The following is a 16806-nucleotide window of genomic DNA, read 5'->3' on the forward strand; positions in this document are numbered from 1 at the left end:
CGGACAATTCCAATAGGGCAACTCAACAGTGCTAGAAATTATTCAAAGTTATCAACAGAGTTCCTTTTTTTTTAACCTAGTTTAATTAGGCCCTTCTCCCACCAGAGCCTGTAATATAAATATTTGTGTTTTATTGCCAGACAATTTCAATTTCACCGTTCATCTAAAAATTCTTTCCCAATGCCCTTTTGACAAATGGAATTTTGTGGGTAGACCTGCATAATAGCAAACAATCATATTTCCAGATAGGAATTCTGTTGAACAGATTAACCATTTGTCTAAATGTAAGGCTGGTTCTTATTTTATTATAAGGGTAGATATTACTTTGGTAAGGTTAATGCCGACGTCATTATTAACAAAAAAAAAGATTACTAAAATAAAAACCTGCCGCTTGGTTTTAGAAAATACATTAATAGGATACATAAAACACATATATGTAGAATTAAGTCATACAGGCATCAAATAATCTAGATCATACGTTGCAAAAACGAAACCAGCAAACCTTTCTTGCGTTCCCTATCCTTTGGGGATATTTGACTAGCTCTACTTCAAACCTACTCTGATTCTAAAAAAACATCCATTCAAGATTATTGTAGAATAGAATAGAATAGAATAGAATAGAATAGAATAGAATAGAATAGAATAGAATAGAATAGAATAGAATTTTTTATTGGCCAAGTGTGATTAGACACACAAGGAATTTGTCTTGGTGCATATGCTCTCAGAGTACATAAAAGAAAAAAATACCTTCATCAAGGTACAACACTATAATGAATATCCTAAAAATGATTATTACAACATTTCTTTAAAAGTCTTTCTTCAATTCATGTAAAGCAGGGGTGTCAAACTCAAGGCCTGGGGGCCAGATCCGGCCAGTGGGGTGCTTAGATCTGGCCACGGGGCCTCCCTGGAAACAGCAAAGGACCAGCTCGCAGTGCTTCTACCAGTGAAAATGGATCTTGGGAGGGCTGCATGCAGCCCCCCGAGCTCTGTTTTCACTGGCAGAGAGTTGCCAGCAGCTCCCGGAGCTCGGGAGCCCGTTTTTGTTGGCAGAGCGCTCGGGCTACTACAGCTACCCCCGACACAAATGACATCGAGCTGGCCATGCCCAATCTTAGCCACGCCCACCCCAGCCCCCCAAGGTCAAACACAACCCTGATGCAGCCCTCAATGAAATTGAGTTTGACACCCCTGATGTAAAGAATGATTTCATAATAATAAGCTCTAACTACTGCAACTTCTTTAATTTAATAAAGCTGGTATATATCCTACAGCATCACACACAATTTTTTTTTAGAAAAAGTAACCAATAACCTAGTTCAAATATAAAGGTGAATTTTCAGAACTAAGTAGTATGACAGCAGCCTTTATACTTTTTAAAGTTCTCTCTTTATTCTCACTGTGAAAATGAAAATTAACATTCTTAATGTATTGCCATTTAGTAAACAAGCCGCATTCTAAGCTGTGGTTTGAATTAAATACAGATGGATAAAAACAGTTTTCCGAATTCGAAATTTTAGAAAAAGTTGTTCATAGAAAAAGAAAAAAACCTGAAGTATTTCTATTGATTTAAGAAGAAAAGTGGGAAAAGGTGTTTAATGTAGTTTGTTCACTTTAGCATCAAGATCTGAGTGGGGTACCAACCAAGTCTTTTCTTCCTCTCATACTATGGAACATAATATAAAATTGAGTTCACATATTGCAGTGAGCCAATTGAAGCAGTTATGGTTTACTGAGTGAACATTAAGTGGCTGCATTTACAGAGGACAGTATTTCATAAATGACGGCTTACTAACCACATTAAACGGGTTATGACAGCATATCGGGGCAAAACTAAACCAACCCTTTAGAGTAGGAACCCAGCTGCATTCACCTATAAGCATCCTCATCAATTTTTATTTATTTACCAAATTTAGGTACCATCCATCTCATTCTCCAAGTTACTAAGAGAGTATTTATTTCCAGTGTTTATTTGTAAGCACCGGTTGTTGTTCTTGATTAAATGAAAAAGCCACAGGCAATTTAGATACATTTCTGGGAAACCCTATTCTAGCCACTATTCAACCTCTACTCAAACATCAGTGTTAACGTACAATGGAAAGCATAAATCAGTTCTGTCCACACTCAATTTCTGCTAAGGCATTCACTGCTGTTCAGAATGTGAAAAGAATAAAACAAGCATTGCAAAATATAGACCAAAAGAACATTAGCGTAGTTGCTGTATAATACCATAACGTGACCATCTCAATGAGAAATCTCATACAATACCCTGTATCTGATAGCTGCCTTTATTATCTGGGGGCAAATTTTGCACAATTCTATAAGCTTTTCAGGTAGAATAAGAGTGACCCGACAGTGGACAATAAAAAGTGAAAAAGATTCTTTGGAAACAAAACGGTGCTAAAGTTGGAAACTTCTTCCTGAAATTTCAAATTATACCATATAGAATTATAGAGTCTTACCTGCTTACAGCTGTATTGTATTGATTCTGTTGTATTGTATGGTATTTTGTATACGTACACAAGCTCTTCAACAGAACTCGGAACAGATTACCAAATACAAATCAATTACACTAACTGATTATATACAGAATAAAATAATAAAATTGTATACAAAACCTACCCCATTAGACAAAACAGAAAAACTTGAGCAGTCTTATGTTCAACCAGATAGATTCAAATGGACATTGAAGCCCTCACTTCACTTGTACTGTCTGGATTGAGAACTATATTTATTTCTAAGACATGGGTGGTTTTATTTGTGTAAATAGTTCCCAACATAATGGCTGATATATGGAGGAAAAAAATAATGCAAACGTTAGATCCAGAACAATCTTATATGCAGTGGTTCTTATGATATTCTACAAGCCCAGCCCAAATGTGATGATATCTTTGGAGAAATAAAATATTTCAAATCAGAATGGACATTTATTGTATTAGAGAAATTCAACTCAAGTAAGCTTCCCCTGATTTCTGTTGGAAAAATGCCATTGTTTAAGCCCATCATTTTATATTGACTTGAACAGAATCACATGTAATGCCAAACCTAGTAGATTTCTTTGCATACTTTTTTTTGGTCTGGTGATTGTTTATAATATTTCTCTGGCTTACAGAAACAACATTGTGTATACATATTTTAATCTGCGTCCTTGCTATTTTGCTCATTTGCTAAACAAAGATTAATACCTAAAATGGTTGAACAACACTGCAATTTTTCTTTTTATTCTTGGACAAAAAGAAAACTACAGTCATTGCTTATTACTATATTAAGTCACCATGTGTTAGACAAAGGATGCAAAAGTATGGAGTGGTCTACAGTTTCCCTCTTCTGTACTGATTGGCCATGTTGGCTGGAATTAATATGAGATTCGTGGTCAACATTATCTTGGGCGTTCCAAGATTTTCAGCTTGGTCCTGGAAGAACTTTCTTGTTATGGTAATTCATGGGGAAAAAAATTTACAGTGAAAAGTGCAACATGCCTCTGAATTTTTTATTCCAAAGAAAAGCCCATTGTAAACAGACTTGCCTGCAGAAGTTGTGAATGCTCCAACACTGGAAATTTTTAAGAAAATGTTGGATAACCATCTGACTGAGATGGTGTAGGGTTTCCTGCCTGGGCAGGTGGTTGGACTAGAAGGCCTCCAAGGTCCCTTCCAACTCTGTTGTTATATATAAACAGATTCTGTTTAAATGTAAATGATTGCCTTTTCTGTATTTCAGAATCCACCTATTTTTGAAAACAGTATTGTAAGAATCAGATCAGATATAGGAGATCATTTTGAATAGCCATCAACTCCCCACAGGATCCAGTTAATGTGCTGCAACTCACTACAGATGGAAAGTATCTGTCTTTCTTGAATTATTTTATATAATACAGTAGATTCCATGGCTTAATACCAGCTTCTATTAACTTTCTCATTACAGAGTTTCCTTTTTGGTTCGGAAGAGTGATTAGAAAAAGCCTCTTAAATCTAAGATGAGATAGATATGGACTTTAAAAAACTCCTTGGTGTGTGTATATAACACACACACACACACACACACACACCAACACACCGTACAAAAATATGGTGAAGCCCTCCTCTTCGTAACAATACAAGTTTAAATTTTGGGGTGTATTTTAATAGTACAGTATAAAATGCATATTTTAAACAGTCAGCTATTTTTCTAAGCTAATTTCTCTATTCTTTTCAGGAGCCCTAAAGGGTGGAGCCATGTAGGTAAGTCAAAAACCTTCATAATGAGGAATTATGTATATTTAGCAAATATATACATTGCAGAAAATATACACAATGAAATATTTGTAAAATTCCTTCAAAAAGATATTCAGAGGTTGGCGGAAAACCTTTACCTTACTGCCATTTGCTCATTCCTTGATTGACTGATTATATGCCATCAAAAATTTTTTGACTCTGAGCAATCACATAGATTTTTTTTATTCTATATTCCATAATATTCTACTCTAAAATAATGTAATATGAATAATGGTTAAGGCACTAGGCTAGAAACCAGGAGACTATGAGTTCAAGTCCTGCCTTAGGCATGAAAGCCAGCTGGGTGACTTAGATCTAGTCAGTCAGACAAAACTACCTCACAGGATTGTTGTTGAGGGGAAAACAGGAGATGGAAAGAGTATTAGGTATGTTTGCTACTTGGAGTTATTTATAAAAATATATATTTTACATCTTTGAAACAATTGATGAAAAATATTTTTTTTTAAATAGAGGCATTCACATAAAATCCTCAAGGTATTTTTTTAAAAGAACAGCTCCAAAAGTTTAGAGTGAAAAATAAGCTCAGATGCTAATAACCTAGTATGATTTCAGTATTCCTGAAACAAAACCTGAGGGATGTAACAAGGACAGTAAAATCTCAGGATAAACAGAGTTAAGTTTAGGATTCTTTACTTTTCCTAAAACAGATGAGAAAAAATAACAGGGACTGTTACGGGCACAACATGCAGAACATTAAAAAATAAAATTTGCTAACCTTTCTATAGATTCAAATCTGATTTCTAGACTAAATTTTTTATCACTACGGTATTCTAAATGTTTTCAAAACGCACATGCCCCAAGAATTAAAATTAGTGTAGAATAAAGCTTTTAGTGTTTTTAATAAAGCTGTTATTAAAGCAATATTTAGTACTTTCTTCTTCTATCAGCAACTAATTGCATTACACATGAGCTAGGGCAACAAGAAGGCCCTAAACCTGGCATGGTTTCACACAATATTTATTATTTCAGATTCCACATCACCTGCCTTGCAAACTCCAATGACCAACGGTTAAATTGCAGGCATACTAAAATTACCCAGTAAGATTCAGGCTTTAATCTTTCTTGATTAATTTGAACTTCTATGCCACCCAATCATGTAAGGGTCTCTGGGACATTATAATCACTCAGAACACATTAACAAAAACCTCAGTCAATTTAAAAACTACATAAAAGACTACACAAAAGTATATATTAGAAAATAACAGATCCATGCACAGATATGGTAGAAGAAACGATAGTGGCAATGAGTACAGCATAAAGTTATCCTAATTTTAAAGCAGGAGCAAAACAGTTAATTTTGAAAATATCAAAATGATTATTTAAATGCTTGGGAAAATAAAATGTTTTCACCTGGAGCCAAAAAAATAATAATAATCAAAAATGCCAGTAGCATAATGTAGAAACCTGGCAACGCTTCTATTGTACAGTATGCTGCGAATCTAATACCGATTATATTTCAAAGCTGAATATTACCACAAAGTGCTTGTTCATTGTTACATCTAATGGTTGTAAAACCAAACTGAACGGAACAAATCAAAACATTCTGAGGTTCCATGCAGCTTTTTCAAGTTGCTAGAAATTTGTAACTAGCTATCTAACCGCCCAACGTACAGGAATAGCTTAATTAATAGTACTTCTATTTAAACAAACAATGGTGCACCTATTTAAATAACTAAAAGTGTTATAGCTATAAAACTAAAAGCCATTAATTTTAAACTGCATCCTTGATTCTTTGATAGTTGAAGTGTTTATGCATGTATTTGTGTGTGGATACATCATATATTAAACAGATTTCAATTATTTCAAGCTATAAAGATGACAGCATTTTTTGAAATCATAATTTATCATTTGGGGCACTATTTATAAAAAGTGATAAAGCTTACAGTTTACAGTTTTGTTAAAAAAAGAATCCCTGTTGTGTTTAGATGATGTAACATTAAATTAAGTAACATCTGAGTCAGTAGCAAATATTAAAACACCTCTCTGGATTTAGTCATAGCTTAGCAAAGGAAGATGCTGCGAGATTATTCTGGGTGTATACAGTTCTTTCTAGCAATGCAGAGTTGTGTTGCAAAATTACATAATGCACCCTGGATTTATTTGTTTACTTATTGATTGCCCCAGCCAGCAAAGTGAAGATTTAAGTTGCCAGGATATTGGTGTTTCTACTTACTGATGAGTTGGCTGCCAGTGGAGCAGCTGTATTTGAATTTTCTTGCCCACATGGTTGGTTCTTCTCATGAGTTACAAGAATTCTGAAATGCTGCTGTCTTGAGTTTTGATCTGGACAAATTTTAAAAGTGCATCCTTGCCCTGGGGAAATCCGCTCGACTGAATTGCTTCTGGCCATGTCGGGGCCACGCTGGTCATTTCCACAATGGGCATCTTCTTCCATGGGGCTAATTCGCTCGGCCTGTGGCTGAACTGGATATGAGGTGCTCCTCCCGAGCCGTATCCGTGGGTATCTGACTAGCCTGTCTCCTTTTGTTCCGGTAATGCCAAAATTACAATCTGCTCCTGCACTATTTGACTGAGATTGCTGCAACTGAAGAACAAATAGCTTTTTCCCAGAGTTGGCTGACCCATCTGGCAGGTGTTGCAAAGACCAGCGCCTGGGTTCGGAACAAGAAGGATTATTTTGGGCCTCTGGACCAAACGGCATCAGCGTAACTTGAGGCATATCTACACTTGAAGCCCGATGCTGAATCCTCACCCCGCTAATATTTAAATCCAGCGCAGGTTTGTTTACGTTGTCCTCTTGACTGCTGGCTGCACCCTTAGTATTCCAGTTGTTAGAAGGTATTGTACAAAATATTGTGTGGTTAGAAGACCCTCCGTTGACCTCATGTCCCAGGTTCTCAAGCTCTCTCGTTGGAGAATCCTCTGGAGTTACCTGTGAACTACTTGGAGAAGAATGGCTTCCGTCAAGAGAGGTACACCGCTCTCCTAGGCCAGAAAAATGACATGATTCCTCTGGAGGAGACCCACATTCATTAGCGTGTCCATTCACAGCATTGCGCTGAAGGGAGATCTGCATGGATGAGCTCCTCATGGGCCGCGCATCAATGCTGTTCAGAAGTTGCGGGATAAACATGGATGTGCTTCTTTTCAAGGAGCTGCCTTCCTGCAGACGGCCGCTGCCATCTTCACAATCGATGCTGTGCCTGGAGAAAGGGTGAGGCCCATTCCTTCTTGGCAAAGTGTGGAATGCCATGAAACAGTCGTCATTATCTTCCCTGTCGTGGTCTAGGATCTCCAGTTCAGGAGCTGTATTGCTTCGCCCCGAGCCAAAATGAAACCGCAACCGATGGGCCATAGTCTCGGGAGAAAGCAGAGGAGAGGGAAGGCAACAAGGCCAGCCACTGCCAGCAGTTAAGAACTAAAGACATAAACTCCAAGAAAAAGTGTCCCATCTGCCAAAGTGTTAGCACTGCTGCACTGATAGCGACAGATAGCAGAAATAGCCCAAGTGGCAAGCGACATTCCATGCGTGGTTGGGCAAGACCAATCGGTGCTCCTCCACACTGTGACATCGGGTAGGAGGGCTGGCGTCACATGACCTGTTTTCCCCTCTCCAATACAAGCGACTATTTCCTCCCCCCCCCTCTTCTCTTTAATACCAGCAAGAGCCTGAAACAGCACCTTCCCAGCTGCTCCTTTTCCATCAGAAAGGATCGGTCCCAGCGGGAGATCTCTCACAGCTGACTAAGGCAGCAAGCACACTCAGCCAGCTCTGCTATAAATCTAAGCTGCATCATATTTGCAGGACACTTTTGAATTACTGCAAACGAGAAAGAAAAGGAGCGGAGGTGGGTGGGAAACCACAGACACTAACTCACACAGAGGAGGCTTCCCCTCCCTCACTCTTCCCCACCTTGTCGAATTGCCCTTGTTATGCTATCAAAATTCTCAGGCTGACCAGATATTGCTGAAGTGATTGGAGGAAGGCATGCGGGTGTGCACACACACAAAGAGAGAGCGAGATAAACACACACACACACACACACACACACACACAGAGAGAGAGAGAGAGAGAGAGAGAGAGAGAGAATGAGAATATTTAAGCTTCCCAATGTCTTTTGACTACTACAAATAAAGAGTAGGATCTCACACACTTTCTTTTCCTCCTGCTGAAAAAGTAATTTAAATACTCCTCTCTTTCTGTCCTAACAACCAACACAGATATCAAGTTGCCACTGCAAACAAACGGCAATAACCTTCCTCAACCACATTCAAACTTTTTTCAGGAGAGAAAAGGAAAGAGATTCTTACATGCACAATTCAAGAGGCAACCCCATCCATCTTCCTGTTCCTAGGTTTTAAGGCAGGCGATAAAAAGCTGGAGCAGGGGTAAAGCATGAAGAACTGTACAGAATTTGAGTTAAACTCCATGCTAAACGATGGCAGCCTTCCAGTGAGAAAGTGAGCAGCATTAGAAAGGTTGAATTGCCAGCAAGAAATAGAGCTCTGCTTTGTTAGGAGCCAAGAAACGTCAGAAGTACAGACAGATGGACTGGAACCCAAAATTAAACAATGCCCAAACTCGATTCTGCTGTGTGTGAGTGGTTGTTTAGAAAGGGGTGGGCAGAAACAGACATCCTACGGTCTCAAAATCTGCGGGCAGCACGAATTAAAAACTGGGTCAGTGAAACTAAAGTGTTTATTACGGAGATAAAATAAAAACACTTGGATTTCTGTATAAATGAGAACCTCATAGCAAAAGCTACAGAGAGAAAAAAAAATCATGGGAATATCCACCGAGAATGATGTCCTAAATATTTCAGACTTAAGTATTCTAATGATTTATTTCACGTGAAGAAAGTCTCCAAAGGGGACAAAAAACTTTCAGTAATTAAAATACCAAAGGTCAGCATAATCCCCCTGTTTTGTTAAACAGGCAAGAAAAAGCAGGACTAATAATATTGATCAGATCATCCATCTGCCACTGTTTTGAATAAAGTCTGAAACCTTTTCAGCATATTTAACACAATTTGAGGACATATTTCCATCTTATCTGATTAGTGATACTATAACTACCTTTATTAACTTTTCTCCAAAGGCTTCAGTGGTTATTTTAACCATTTTAAGCACTTACAAATACAAGTTTGGGACTCCAGAGAGAAGGTTATTTTGGTAACTAGTGATTTGTGATGAATAGATAAAGGTAAAGGTTCCCCTCGCACACATGTGCTAGTCGTTCCCGACCCTAGGGGGCGGTGCTTATCTCCGTTTCAAAGCCGAAGAGCCAGTGCCGTCCGAAGATGTCTTTGTGGTCATGTGGCCGGCATGACTCAACACCAAAGGCGCACGGAACACTGTTACCTTCCCACCAAAGGTGGTTCCCTCTTTTTCTACTTACATTTTCTACGTGCTTTCGAGCTGCTAGGTTGGCAGAAGCTGGGACAAGTAACGGGAGCTCACCCTGTTACATGGCAGCACTAGGGATTCGAACCGCTGAACTGCCGACCTTTCGATCGACAAGCTCAGTGTCTTAGCCCCTGAGCCACCCTTTGATACAAGCTAGCAAAGAACAGTTTAAATACCTTCTGAACTCATCTGAACTGGCTGAATACCACCTCTAGAGCTACCATAGAAAAACCTCTACATTTATTAGCTACTTCCTGGAGGAGGGATAAAACAGCAGCTCTTCACCTGAATGGATTCATACGGAAGCTTGAAAGTCAGTGATTATAGAAACCAAGTGAATGGCAGCCCGCTCAGGTTAGGTGACCCCAGTGGTGGGATTCAGCCAGTTCGCACCACTTCGGGAGAACCAGTTGTTAACTTTCTGAGCAGTTTGGCAAACTGGTTGTTGGAAGAAATCATTAGGGCAGAGAACCGGTTGTTAAATTACTTGAATCCCACCACTGGGTGACCCTTTGTTAACCTGGTCTCTCATCAAACACTTTTCAATATCCTGGATCCAAACCTAGGCATCTTACTGCTTAATTGCATTAACTTGTTTTCTAGATCTCTACTATATCGGACATCTCTCTTCCAGTAGCAAAAATGAGTTACCACCATTAAGACCAAGGTTCTGAAGCCGCTGAAGGGCTTAATAGCTATTTGCTATCTTCTTGTCAATCTGAAAAGGAACTGTATTTATTAGCCTCTTACTTCTAATGCATATTACATCTCTCCACGTCCCACTTTTAAGAAATATTTTCCCCAGTGGAGAGAAGGAAAAATGAGACGTATGGCACAATGTATAAAGTCAATAATAATAGTGGGGGAAAATACTCACCAATCTATTTTCATCAAACACTTCAAACAGCAGTCTATGATTAGATGGATTAACCTATAAGGGAACAAACAGAGAAGTCTATAAATCCAAACTCATTTAGCTCTTGCTCTTCTCCCTCCATCCACCCTTGAGACTTGTTTTAAAAATGGAGGTTTATTTTTCTCCAAGAGTTCCAAATTGGACCTTCCCCCCTTCCTTAGGTCATATTCCTTATTAAGCCAGCCAGGCACCATCAAGTGGCAATATTTAGCAGACTTTGGTCAATCACAGAAAGCTGAACAAGGTCATATCTGATCGGGATTGGATAGAATGAGAGAAGCTAGGATACCCCAAGACTAAGTAAATTGAGAAGTTGAAAAAAAACCTATCAAAAGATATCAGCGGCCAGTAACAGTAACAGAGTTGGGAGGGACCTTGGAGGTCATCTAGTCCAACCCTCTGCTCACGCAGGAGCCCTGTACTAGGGATTCAAACTGCTGAACTGCCAACCTTTCTGATTGACAAGTTCAGTGTCATAGCTGTTGTGGTCCACCGGCAGCTTGCGGAGCTGGCAGCGAAGTCGGATAGCGATGAGGCTGAGGAAGGACATGAGCCAGTCCTGGAGGCTAGGGAAGGCCTGGATGAGGACTTTACATCGGAGGCAGAGGTAGGGCCAGGTCCATCAGGGAGTGATGTGCAGATTCCAGAGCCTCCAGAGGCTTACAGTAGTGAGGCAGAGGAACAGGAGGAGCCTGTTCCTAATACACACACGAGAAGAGCTGCCAGAAGGCAAGAGCAGCTAAAGCAAAGAGGACGACTCGGGAGTAGGGCCAAGAGATGATTGGCCCCTCCCATAAGGCTTAAAAGACAAGCAACGGTGTTTGGGCTCTTTGCCGGAAAACAACATTGATAGAATTACTCCTTGTCTTGCTGCATTTATTTCTTGTCGGCGTCTTCTGCTTTTGAACTTTTGCCAAGAAAAGCCTTTGGCAGTTTGCCTAATTAGACCAAGGTTGGTGATAAGACTGAAGACTTGTGTTATGAAGAATTTGTTTTGATTTAGTTTGGGCTATGCTGAGAATAAGTTAATTCTCAGCTGTTCTAATAAAGTCTGTGTTTTTGAACTGATTGCATTTAATACTATCTACTTGGGCCTGGGTCACAACATTAGCCACTCCCCTCCTGCTAGCAAGAGGTAAGGCCAGACAAGGTAGAAAATCACTATTCCTTTAATGTCCATTGATCCCTTTGGAGCTGTTCATAGCCCTTTGTTGTTTTTACCATCCTGAACAATTTAATATCGTCATCAAATTTGACAATTCCACTAGTTACACCTGATCTCAGATCATTTCTACATATGTTAAAAGGCACTGGTCCTAGGACAGAACCCCGGAGGGGCCCCATTAGTTACATCATTGTGAGAAATGTCTGTTGCCTCCTACTCTTGGTTTTCTACTCTTCAACCAGTTGCTTACCAACAAGAGGACCTGTGTTATTTCATAGCAGTTAAGTTTACTGTGAAGTCTTTGATGAGGGACTTAATCAAAGGTGGTGTTTTTTTTTAAATCTAAGTAGATGACATCTGCTGGCTTGTCCTTATATACTTATTTATTATCAACCTCAAAAATACTTTTGTAGGTTATTTAGACAGGAGTTTCCCTAGTGAACTCTTGTTGGGTATTCTTGGATTAGGTTTGTGTCTATAAAAGTTCGATATTTTTTATCTTTAATAGTAGCTTCTGCTATCTTCCTTGGAGCAGATATTAAGCTGACAGGCTTACAATTTTCTGGATCTCCTCCTGAGAACTTAAAATTTGGGGTTCCATTGACCAACATCTAGTTTTCAATTATAGAGGACAAGGGTAGAGACAGACTTCGTGTTTCAGTTCGGAGGTCTACAATTTCAGCTTTAATTTCCTTAGTAACCTTGCAAGTAACTATTGTGGTGTGCCAATTGCTCACTTTGTCAATAAGACATAGCACTTCTTCTCTTGTCACCACTTCATGCTTCAATTCCTCTGATTCCCTTCTTGAGAGCAGGAACTCAAATTTAGGGAATGGCTCCAATTTTTCTTCAGTGCAGATAAAGAGGGGAAAAAATGTGTTCAGCTTCTTTGTAATTTCCCTTTCTAGCATATTATTCCTTCTTCATTCAAAGGACCAATGACGCTGGCTTATTTGAAGAAGCTTGACAGATTTGGCAATATGCTAAGCTACCAGAATTTGGCTTCCAGAACCAGAATTTCCTTCTTTCTCAGTCTGATGTCCTCATTGCCCAGGATTCTCATTCTCTGTAATAGCCAAGAGGTGATCCCTTTTTGAGTGGGGCTTTGCTACCACATAGCAATAGCAATAGCACTTATTATATACTGCTTTACAATGCTTTACAACCCTCTTTAAGCGGTTTACAGAGTCAGCAAATTGCCCCCCAACAATTTGGGTCCTCATTTTACCCACCTCGGAAGGATGGAAGGCTGAGTCAACCTTGAGCCTGGTGAGATTTGAACTGCCAAATTGCAGGCAACCAGTAGTCAGCAGAAGTAGCCTGCAGTGCTGCACTCTAACCACTGCGCCACCACGGCTCACATCCTTGTGAGTCCCACCCACCTAATTCTCTCTCCAACTTATTTGTTCCTTGATCTGAAGGCACTGAAATCATTCTCTGAGTAGTAGCACCTGCTAGCACCAAGCATACAAACCCAATATCTGTCCAGTGGTCAGATAATGACATTCAGAATGGCCACTTATGTGCTACATCCCTGCTGGCTGCCTATCTTCATATCTATTTTTAAAAAAGTAGTTTATTTAAATTTATTCTAGGTTTAAGCCTGATTCATTAATTTTTGTACGATCAATTATGATTTTTTTAAAAAAACAATAATTTTAGCCCCTCCACCATTTCAAGAGCTCTTTGATTCCACTCCTTGGTTGCACATGGATAAACTCCTTCTCTACATGTCTCCTTTTAATGACCAATAAGCGTCCAAGTTTAGCATTCTCTACTTCTTCTCTGCTTTGAGCAGCTCCAAGAAACATTAGGATTACAGCCTTAATTGCAAGCTAGATGCTACCACACAAGTCCTTAGATGCTCTTATAAAAATGTAAATAGTAGAAAAATACATCTGAATGAAATTATATTGCTGTTGGTTAAACAATGAGCCAGCTGTTTTGACTAGATTTAGCATTTTTATTCCTTTTCCAAAGGAATGATTTAGGCTGGTGTTGTTTGATGCTGTTAAAAGATAACCCTAATCCTTTGTAACTGACTTATGATTTTGTCAATGCCGATGATGTTCAAGTGGTGCTCCAGATATTTTGGGATTGCACCCAAGGCGCCTATCACAATTGGTACTATCTTTGCTGTCTTTTTTTTGCCACAATCATTCTTCTTCTATTTGCAGGTCTTATTATCATCATTTATCTGGCCAACACATAACAGTCTTCACACTTGGTATTATCTTTTAGTAAATGGGTAGTGTGATTGAGCATACTCAATCTGATGATCAGGCAAGCCCCTATAGATAATAATCATTTTGTTAGAATGCCACACGAACTGTCACATTTCTGATGTACTCATGACATCTGATATTTTTCATCATCCCTCAATTTTATGTTCCAGGTTTCTGTTACTTGGCAAAAAATGCAGTACCTCTGCAAGCAACGGATTACAAGTTTGATCCGTAGCATCTTTCAACAGGAAACAGGAATGATAGCACTTTGAAGTTGCCAGGGGTTCAATCTGGGATCTCCCATAGGCAAAGTAGAATCTCTGCTCTTGACTATATAGATAGTCCTCATTTAGTAACTACAATTGGGATCTCCAGCTCGGTCATTAACAAAGGGATTACTAAATAAACAGCAATTGTGCTGATAATATTACTGCAACTTTCCTTTGTTTACAGACCTGGGAAGTTTATAAATGCCAAGGATTGGTCATAAAGTTATTGCTAAAACTGCAAATGGTCACTAACAAGACAGTTGTTAAATGAGGTCTACTTGTAATTCCTCTCACTGTGATAGTCCTAATCCATCTGAGTTTAGGGGAAGCTTCCACACTTAACACTAATTATAAATTGCCATATCTTCTTGGTTTTTAAATTCAGGCAAAAACTGAATTAGCTTCAGGGCTCTGTCTGATATTTTATTGCTCGTGAAATACAATGCTATAATTTGCAATAGATTAGAATCTATTTTACTGAATAGATGTGATTACATCTAACAGCTGTCAGTTATGTCACTCCCTAAGTGGCTCAGTAGCTAAGATGATAAGCTTGTCGACCAGAAAGGTCGGCGGTTCGAATCCCTTGTATAGGTCTCTTACGTGAGCAGGAGGGTTGGACTAGATGACCTGCAAGGTCCCTTCCAACTCTGTTACTGTTACTCTTCATTCTTGGTTTCCAGGAGTGAACATGTCCTTCAAAACTAGTAATATTTCACACACACACACACACACACACACACACACACACACACACACTGACCCACAGATCTGGGACAGCTTTACTGTTTTACTTTGTTGCCTTACCATTTTATGAATTTCATCAAAATATTTTCAGGCGAATACTGAATAAATTGGATAAACATTTTGGCTTAACCAACTGTATTAACAATATGGGCTTACTTGGAAACAAGCCCTACTATGCCAGGGATGTCAAACACGATTTCATTAAGGGCCACATCAGGGTTGTGTTTGACCTTGGGGGAAGCAGGATGGGCGTGGACAGGGTGGCGTGGCTAGCTCAAAGTCACTAGTGTCGGGGGCGCCTGTGGTGGTCCAAGTGCTCTGCCAATGAAAATGGGCTCCCGAACTCCATTTTCAGCTGCAACGGCCTCCTGCAATCCTATGCCAGGAAAACGGAGTTTGGCCCACACCCGGTATAGCCTGAGGCCCTCCCGAGCTCCGTTTTTCCTGGCAGAAGCACCGCGGGCCAGTCCTTTGCTGTTTCCAGGGCAACCCTGTGGGCCAGATCTAAGCACCCTGTGGGGGCCAGATCCGGGCCCCCGGGCCTTGAGTTTGACACCCCTGTACTATGCCCTAATGGGACTTATTTAACTTATATAACATATATAAGATGGCCATCTCAGAACTGAATCCTATGAATGCTTACTTGAAAGTAAACCCCACTGCAATTAACTAGGTTTACTCTGAAGTCTGGGAGTTCAGCACTGCAAGCTTTATTAACATAAAAGTGCAAACTGACTAGACACAAGTTCTGTTAGAAAGATTCCCATGTATTAAACTTTGTTATGACTGGAATGGAAAAAGCTAGGACCAGACACTCAGTGCCAAAACAATTCCTGGGATTGTGCATTACTAATCAAAACAAATTTGATCCACTCTCAACTCTGTCCTTAACCCCCCCCCCTTTTTTTTCCTGGCCATTCCTTAGTATTAGAAAGATTCAGTGAAAGATTCTGTAGGTTCAGATATCTACAGAAATCAAACTTTACTTCTGTTAACACTGCTATAGAAATCTGATTGAAGACCATTTATAATGCTACTGAGACAGTGCCAAAATATTATTTCTAAAACACTGAGCATAAAGCAAGCCAATTGGATAGACGCTGTTTGAAAAAGACAGTAGCAATTCAACAGCTTACAATGCCTCAGTCTGTTAGCAGACAGCTGCTCCTAAAGATTAATTTTAAATTGCTGAAATTTTACCTTGCCCTTTTTCTGCTTGAGGTTTTTTTTCTTCCCCTTTCACTCTCTCTTTTTAAATAAAATTTAAGAGAGAAGTGAAACAATATACTTTTCCATGTTACGGGACTTGAGTTCACTAAGCTTGAAACAATATAATTTCTAGATAAGGAAGACTTTCTACAGCATAAATCAACTCCGAGTAACCGAAGAAGACATTTGTTGGAGACAAAGAGTTGGAATGTGTGTGGATATAAGGAAGCCTCACTTATGGAAAGCTAAGCATGTAATTTGGAGGATACAGAAGAAGTAATACGAAGAATGAGAGTTGATAATCCTGGAATCGTAAGAATACGGAACATGACTAGGGGCTATAATATGTCTTCACTAACACATACCAAGAATCTGGATCATGTATGTCGCAAACAATTATGTTTTTGTGTCACATTTGGGCATGACCTAGATGCTTTGAGCTATTTATAGTCCAGTACTCTCTCTTTCTTTTCGTAATCTATTAATTAAGAATAATCTGGTAGATTAGGAAATCAAGCTGGCTACTCCAAAAGCTGCGGATAACATAGGAACTATAGTGTAAAATTAGCAGACACTACTGTGGATAAATTTTAAAAAATTACCAAAGCACTATATGTTATAAATGTTATAAACC

At 39.3% G+C, this 16806-nt stretch overlaps 1 protein-coding gene across 8 annotated transcripts in view; it reads right to left on the reverse strand.

Annotated features, from left to right (window-relative positions):
* NEDD4L (NEDD4 like E3 ubiquitin protein ligase) overlaps window positions 1-16806 on the reverse strand; it is a 356456-nt gene that overhangs the window by 150574 nt on the left and 189076 nt on the right. For 4 of the 8 annotated variants that reach the window (XM_058170485.1, XM_058170487.1, XM_058170484.1 and 1 more), the window contains one exon: window positions 10519-10572. In XM_058170485.1, coding sequence (XP_058026468.1) covers window positions 10519-10572 — 54 coding nt within the window. Of the gene's footprint in view, window positions 1-6447; window positions 10417-10518; window positions 10573-16806 lie in introns of those variants that run through there. The other 4 variants (XM_058170483.1, XM_058170480.1, XM_058170479.1 and 1 more) reach the window with 3 other exon arrangements.

The sequence above is a fragment of the Ahaetulla prasina genome, chromosome 2, assembly GCF_028640845.1.
Source record: "Ahaetulla prasina isolate Xishuangbanna chromosome 2, ASM2864084v1, whole genome shotgun sequence".
NCBI classification, from domain to species: Eukaryota; Metazoa; Chordata; class Lepidosauria; order Squamata; family Colubridae; genus Ahaetulla; species Ahaetulla prasina.